Source organism: Hipposideros armiger, unplaced genomic scaffold (assembly GCF_001890085.2).
Source record: "Hipposideros armiger isolate ML-2016 unplaced genomic scaffold, ASM189008v1 scaffold_302, whole genome shotgun sequence".
NCBI classification, from domain to species: Eukaryota; Metazoa; Chordata; class Mammalia; order Chiroptera; family Hipposideridae; genus Hipposideros; species Hipposideros armiger.
Window position 1 is genome coordinate 1,086,965 of NW_017731652.1, and position 8,015 is coordinate 1,094,979.

The following is an 8,015-nucleotide window of genomic DNA, read 5'->3' on the forward strand; positions in this document are numbered from 1 at the left end:
CCCCCCATAAACCCTCCCCACTCCCCACCCCCAAATTTGATCCAAAGGAAATTGCTCAACTGTGACTGCCAGGGCGTTACCATGGTTACTGGGTAGCACTTGTGGCTATGGTAACAGGAAGCTGCCTGTTGTCTTGGCAACGAGCACATTGGTAGAGGATGGAGTGGCCTGTGATTGGTGCAGAAGCAGTGCATTTCCTGAGGGGAGGGGGTCAGATCATCACCTTCTCAGGCCAGATGGGCATCAGTACCCCTTCTCCATGACCAGGAAGGCCGCTGTTCTTTCCTCCCGGCACTCAGCTATCTGCCCCCCAACAATAATTCCTCACATCCTACGCACCCAGCTCTTGGCAGTTTACAAAGACCTTTTGCATCCCCATTATCTCATGTGATCCCCACAACACCCATGAGAGGAAGGTGAGATGGGGATTCAATCATGAATTCTCTTAGGGTGGTTGGGGGATGGGAATGTGTGGGGTGTATATTGACAACACCTAAGAGCTTTTACAAATTCAATCCCCCAGCTTGAGAGACTGATACAGTTTCCAGGTAATTCTTATCCACTCCTGATCAGGGAACCCCCAAATTAAAAGGTGAAATTGGTTGGTGGGGGAGGAGGTGGGAGGAGTCAAGCTGCTTTTGAGGTTTATATCTTGGATGACTAGCAGGATCAAGTTCAGGCAAAAACATGAACTCTGGTTTGGGTGTGTCAAGTGTAAGATGCCAGTGGGCCTTTCTAGTCGGGAGGTCCAGCAAGCAGCTGGGCATTTGGGTCTAAAGCTCAGAGGGGAGGGAGGGCTGGAGATGCAGAGGTCTGAGTCATCCCTGTGGGGACAGTAGCTGAGGCTGTGAGTATGGGTGAGATTATCCAGGAAGAATAGGAGGAGCAGAAAGATGCACTGGAGAATCCCAACATCCGCATGGGAAGCGGAGGCCCAGGGAAGGGACTGAGGGGTAGAAACTATGGTGATACAGGAGCTTGGGGAAGTGTTTCCCCGTTTAACAAATCAAATCTGAGAGAAGTTGGCTTATTGGATGTCATACAACCATGAAATGGCAGAGTCAGGGATAGACAGCACTAAGCCTGATTCCCAGATTGTTTAATCTAAATGACACATAGAATTATATTCTCAATACACAAATCTGCAATATCACGTTGACACTCCCACCCAATTCCTCTCACCCAAAGCCTTTAAGGAAGTCCAGGAGCCAGAGGCACAGGTCTCACATGGCTCCTGCCTGGAGCCCCAGGCAAGAGAACCTCTTTAGCCTCCACAGTCCATCCTGTACTTGACACTGAGCTTCCTATTACCTGACCCTTTAGTTTTCAGCACCTCCTAAATTCCTGGATTTAAGGCAGGAATCCTGGAGAAAATCTGTAATCCCAGTGTGAGAGGGGTAAAGTCCAGAGTTCGGAGGGGCCAGGGCTTAGATTCTGCAGAGTCCAGGGGGTGGAGAAGCTGGGGATTCCTAGGGTCAGGCAGTCATGCTGACTGGGTGTGTTGGTCTGATGTCTTTCAGATGAATCGTCCAATCCAAGTGAAGCCGGCTGCCAGTGAGGGCCGAGGAGGTAACTTCCCTGCCTGACGAACCTCAGCATATCACCTATGTGGGGGATGGTGGGCCCACTCCTGGAATCAGTCCTACCCATGGTTTATTACTAGAGACTCCCTGGGTCAGGGGGACAAGTGATGCCCCAGCACCAGAAACAGCTAGGCCATCCCCACTCAAACTAAGAAGGGGTGGGGTCCCAGGATCCCCAGGCCCAGAAGAGGCAGGAAGAGCTTAAGCAGATGCTGGAGGCAGAGGAGGGGAGCTCTTGCCACCCTGCCCCTGGAGAGAGTTCGTTCATTTCTCCAGGTTCTTCTTTGTTTGACGAACAAGGCTAGAGTTATTCTCCTTTTCCAGATCCTTCTGATTACAGAACACCTAGTCCTCTCTAGGTTAAGGCCGCTCATTCCTTCATTGTAATTGCCTGGCTACTCATGGTCAAAGATGAGGCTGGTACGACAGACTCTGTGGGCCATGTTAAAGAATTTCACTCTAGGCTGAAGACCATAGAAAGACTGAAAGTTTTTTAGCTGCATTGTTTCCTGGTGCACAAAGACCAATGTTCCTTAAGAACAGGAGGTGTTGAGAGCTTGTGCTTTCGGACAACCAGCTGCAATCTGGCCGCTTGCATACTGGAAAAGCAGTGCCAGCTCCTGGTGTCAGTGTTTAGTGTCTTTCTCACCTTTGGGTCTTATGTTGCCTGTTGCCCTCTCTGATGTCTGCTGACTCTCTCCCTTGGATAAGATTCTCCCTGCCTTACCCAAGATCAGCCATCATTTTGTTAGGTGAAAGAATGCCCAATATCATGGAGACAACGGAACCCAACTGACAGACATTTATTAATCCTACTAATTCTGCACACCCTCGTAGACATCATGCTCAGGACAAGGGGCTCTGGTGGCTTCCTGGTTCCATTGTGGAGTTCTTTCCTCCAAAACACCTTTGGTTCTTTCATCCTTCTTGATTCTCTGACCTCTGGTCTCCGATTCTTAATTTCTGGTCAAGATGTTACCTGCTCTACTTTGCCTTGAAGAGATATTTCTAAGCTTCCTTCTTCCCCTCCACACACACATCCTCCTTTCCCATCTCATTCTTTCCATTTGTGAAAATTCCAGGCTGCATACCAAACATCTGGGTCACCTGTCCCAAGAATTTCTGCATCGTGGGAAACTGTTAGGCATCAAGGCCATTGTTGGCCATCTTCTATGCTCCGCCCACAAACTCTAGACAGCCCCACAGCTGAGAGGCCTGCTGAGAGTACCTGAGTGAGGTAAGAAGCAGAAAAGTTGGGTTCTGTTTATTCAGCCATCTAACCAACATCTTCTGAGTAACTTACTCCACATTAGGAATGCAGATGTGAGCAAGGCAGACCTGGCCCCTGGCCTCGTGGAGCTCTGCAGCTATGAGAGGACATAGACAAGTCAACAAGGGGTTACAATTCAGTGTAATCAGTGCTTTTCGAGTCCTGGGGGTACTGTTGGGACACAAACAAGGGGCACCTAGGTTAGTCTGGGAGGTCAAGGTGGGCTCCCAGAGATAGAAATATTTAAGTTGAGATCTCTAGGATGAGTAAAAAGTAGTGAAATAGGAAAAAGAGTAGGGAGGAGAAAGTGTTTCAAGCAGAGAGAATAGAATGTACAGAGCTCAGAAGAACATGATGCAACTTGGAGTCTGGTTTAGGAACTAAGTGTGCAGTGCTGCGGGCACTGCTGATGTTTAGAGTCCAACACATCTTGTCCAGGTTGGGGCAGCTGCACATAGGAAGCTTCTAGGCTGATAATGCTTCTGCTTGGCCTGGTCCATATGTCCTGGTCATCTGGGCCCCCACCAGTGGCATCAGACTGAGTTTTACCATTTTTCTCTTTCTTCTTGTACAAGTTTTTCAGGTGTCACATCATCAGCAAATTCTGTGCACGTGGCATCTCACCTCAATACCTGTTTATATTCAGAGCAGCTCAAGAGAGCAGGAAAAGCAAATCTAGCTGAAAATAAGTCTGCCTGACAGCAGAATTAATAATTTTTGTAGTGATGTGTTACACAGATATTTTTTGACAAGTGATGGTTCTTAAGGAGCATATACTCCAAATGCATCCACGGATAATCCTTCTTGCAGCTTTGGATGGCCAGATCACTCAATTCTGCCCTGATCCCACTCAGAGTCACCAGATGTTCCCCTGCTACATATTTGGGAGAGAGGAGGCATACATGTACTAACTCTTGGAGAACAGTTAAGCCTTTATAATTTATAAGTATTTTACTACCAACTGATCTGTGTTAGATAATCTTGTTACAAATCAAAACGTTTTCTTTTTCTTCTTGTTATCATACTCTCTTCCAAAGTGAGTTCAGCTCTCTGCTGAATTTTAACACATACTGATGCTTTAGAAACCTAACTTTTAAAATGGTGTTGGATTTTGCTTTTGAAATGTAACATTTGACATCAATATGGGACATCATGTCCCATTCAAACCTTATCTCTTTGACCCCAAACATTCCGTAAGCCTTCAGAGTTCATGGTTACACCTGTCCTGATATATTTAAGCCTGTGAGCCTGTGTGCTTTTTATTCCTGAAATTAAATCCCTTAGTTTATAGTTGATTAATAATGCTTTCTATATCTGATAAGAATACTACTATCAATGCAGACGTAATCCAAGGGTTATCAAGGCAAATATAATCTTCCAAAATTCTGCCATTTTCTTTTGGAAGGGATTATTAGATTTGTCTTCCCATAAAATAGGGATCACCAACTCAAATTCTATAGGAGTCAGGTAAGTAACTCTAAATGGGTAAGACAGACTGTCATGATTTGATTAAAAATTTACATTTTAATTATATTAAATGTTGGCCACCAATTCAATTTTTTAAGTAGAGCCACATATGAGAGTCTAACTAAACCTATCAGGTTTGCTTCTTTGGCCCAAGGACTTCCATTTTTTTTCATCTTCCATACAGGAGTATTCTACTGTGCACACATGAGCTTTTAGACAAAAATAGTTACTTTCCATTCCCTTTCTTGAATTTTGATGCCCGTGCAACAGGGTAGTATTCTTATTTTTATTCAATAGATATTAGGTTTGTGGTTGAAATAACCTATATTTTGAACACACTGTATATTGTATTACTTTTAGAAGTTATGGATAACACGCACATTCAATGCTTGCAATGCAATAACAGTAGCAACACAACAGGATCTGCCTGATAGGAGGTGCCAGGCTCCTCTTCTGTGGCTATGCCCTGCAGCCTTTGTGGCACTCGGAATGCCAGATGGGCATCCAGGTCTTCATGTACTATATTATATATATGTACTATATATTATAGCAGCCTTCGAATGTATCCCAGCCAGTTCCCATAAATTCTGCAGCTAAATTCATACTGTTCATATATTCCATACTCCATACCTATATTTTACATCTAGGGGCATTGAGCAGTATACTCTTAAGAAAAAAATGCATCTAATTTTCCAAAATAAAATTATTTCCTAATATATTAAAGGCACTACATATGAGGTGTGATCAAACAATACAGTGAATGTTTAAATAAAAAAATTATTACAGTAAAAGATACATTGCCATTCATCCCCCTCAAAATACTCCCCCTTGCTTCAAACACACTTATCCCATCGTTTTGTCACTTTCTGAAGCAGTTCTGGAAGTCCTCTTTCATGAGTGTCTTTAGTTGCACTGTCATGGCTGCCTCGATGTCCTTTCGAAACATTTTGACTTTGGGAAAGAGCCAGAAGTCGCACAGTGCCAGATCGGAGAATAAGGTGGATGAAGACACATTGTAATGTTTTTATTTGACAGAAACTGTTGTACCAGAAGTGATGTGTGACACAGAGTGTTATCATGATGGAGGATGATTTATGGCATACTTTAAAACACACCTTCTCTCAATTTTACCTTACACCTGACTGACTGCACCAAATAAGTTGAAACTTGTCACACACTGTTACTAAGGTTCGACACACCGCTTCCTGTATTGAAGATCCCTGCTTTCCGTCAGATGGCACTCGGCAGCAGCATTCACTGTACTTTCTGATCGCAACAGAAAGGCTCCATGTCACATATCCCTTCTGGTATACAGCAATTTCTATCAAATAAAAACATTACAGTGTGTCCTCATCCACCTTATTCTTGGATCTGGCACTGTGTGACTTCTGGTTCTTCCCCAAAGTCAAAATGACCACGGAAGATAAATGTTTTGAATCAAAGCAGGACATCAAGGCAGCCACGACAGTGCAACTAAAGACACTCACAAAAGAGGGCTTACAGAATTGCTTCAGAAAGTGGCAAGAACCATGGGATGAGTACATTTGAAGCAAGCGGGAGTATTTTGAGGGGGATTTATGGCAATGTGCTTTTTGCTCCAATAAGTTTTTTTAAATTTAAACAGTCACCGTAGTTTTTTATCACACCTCATACATTAAACATACATAGTGTCAAAAACTTTTCCTTTAGCTTTTAGATTTATTTGAATGTGAATACTAAAATGTTTGCCTGGACAAATATTTAAGGTTCATGTATTTAAAAACGTTAACTACAGGGCAGCCGGTTAGCTCAGTTGGTTAGAGCGCGGGCTCATACCACCATGGTGGCCGGTTCCATCCCCACATGGGCCACTGAGCTGTGCCCCCTACAACTAGATTGAAACAACTACTTGACTTGGAGCTGATGGGTCCTGGAAAAACACAGTTCCCCAATTAAAAAAATTCACAAAAATATTAACCACAAATTACATGAGGCTGTAGATCCCCAAATCACTCAGACTATGGTAACTAAATGGGTCTATTTTATTTGCTCTTCAGCATGGAGACTGTGGTAGATATTTCCTAGCTTACATTATCTCTACTGTGGAAGCCCTAAAAATAAATAAAACTGTAAGTGCCAATCTTATAAGTAAAGCATTTTTTAGCCCTAAGGCAAAATCTTCAAAATCATTGAACTCCTGTATATTCTTTCCTCTCTTTCCAATTTCATAATATAAAATCAATAAATTCATAAATCACAATGGTGATTGCTCTGCTTGCTCCATTCTCCAAATTTGCTGTATTTTTTTACTCAGCAGATATTTATGTATCTAAAATGACTGAGGTACAGAAATAGGTTAAGTAATCCATCTATGCACTCTTTTCACTTTATTTTTTTAACTCTGAAATTAAAAACGTTCTCTGAGGTGAGGCATCTTTTTTTTAATCTTGAAGTTTCGTTTAACTCCATTCTAAAATCCAATTATCTGTTTTCATATAAACCCTTCTATTCCCATCCTATAATTGTGTAAGTAATTTCTGTCTGAATTTGCAAGGGTTTGCTTAAATATTAGCCTGGGTTTTGAGTAATAAACATATATTACTATCTAACTAGGTGAGCCATCTTTTCCAAAATTTTTCTAGGATTCTGTTTTAGTCAGTGTTTAACAACTAAGCTTTGAGTTAAAATTAAATTTTGAGCTAGAACTTTCAGAATTTCATAAAAGTGGGATATATCCTCTGACCAAAATCAAATATGGACCTTTGCAACAACTATTTGATCAGTCAATTGACACTCATATCTGTCTTTGATTAAATAATTATTTAATTCTAAAAAGTATTCTTCCAACTGACTGGATATATTTCACAGTACTGCTTAAGATTTTACTCAAGTTAATGTTTCACTTCCTGAAATGCATTCTACTTATGAAGGTAAAGAGAGCTGTTTCCCTTCAGTTTGGCTCAGAGCAGATCACCCAAAGCTGATCTTTAGGCCATGGGCATGGCTGAACCTCTGACAAGCCCCTCAGGTACAGGTGTACAGCTTGCAAAAAGAAGAGACACCTCGGGAGGTTGAAAGTCTTCTCTTTTAAGGGAACCTGGAAGCCCAGGCTTGGTTTACCTTTCTTACTCACTTCCTGGCTTTCCTTGATCAGGATAAAGACACAGTTATTTCTTGGTCTAATTCCATATTTTTTCAGCAATCCTTTAAGCCCTTTTAATTTATTTTTAAATTAGTAGACATAAACTTTGCCATCTTTACCATTTCTAAGTGTACATTTCAGTAGTCTTAAGTACATTCACATTGTTGTAAAACCAATCTCCAGAAATTTTTCACCTTACAAAACTCAAACTCTGTACCCATTAAACAATAATTCCCCACTTATCCCTCCCTCCAGCCTCTGGTAACCACCATTCTACTTTCTGTGTCTATGAGTTTGACTACCCTGGATACCTCGTATAAGGGAAATCATGCAGGATTTGTCTCTGTGTCTGGCTTATTTCACTTAGCATAATGTCCTCAAGGTTCATCCACGTTTGTAGCATATATCAGAATTTCCTTCCTTTTAAGGCCGAATAATATTTGATTGTATAGAACACGTTTTATTTATCCATTTATTGGTTGATAGACATATGGGTTGCCTCCACCTTTTTTTTTTTAAGATTTTTATTGGGGAATTGGGGGGATGGGAACAGTGCTGGGGAATTGGGGGAAGG

General features: G+C 42.0%; 1 protein-coding gene across 9 annotated transcripts in view; it reads left to right on the top strand.

Annotated features, from left to right (window-relative positions):
- Positions 1–8,015, top strand: part of CELF6 (CUGBP Elav-like family member 6) — a 31,842-nt gene that overhangs the window by 7,821 nt on the left and 16,006 nt on the right. For 8 of the 9 annotated variants that reach the window (XM_019659625.1, XM_019659624.1, XM_019659623.1 and 5 more), the window contains exon 2: positions 1,521–1,569. In XM_019659625.1, coding sequence (XP_019515170.1) covers positions 1,521–1,569 — 49 coding nt within the window. Of the gene's footprint in view, positions 1–271; positions 417–1,520; positions 1,570–8,015 lie in introns of those variants that run through there. The other variant, XM_019659621.1, reaches the window with a different exon arrangement.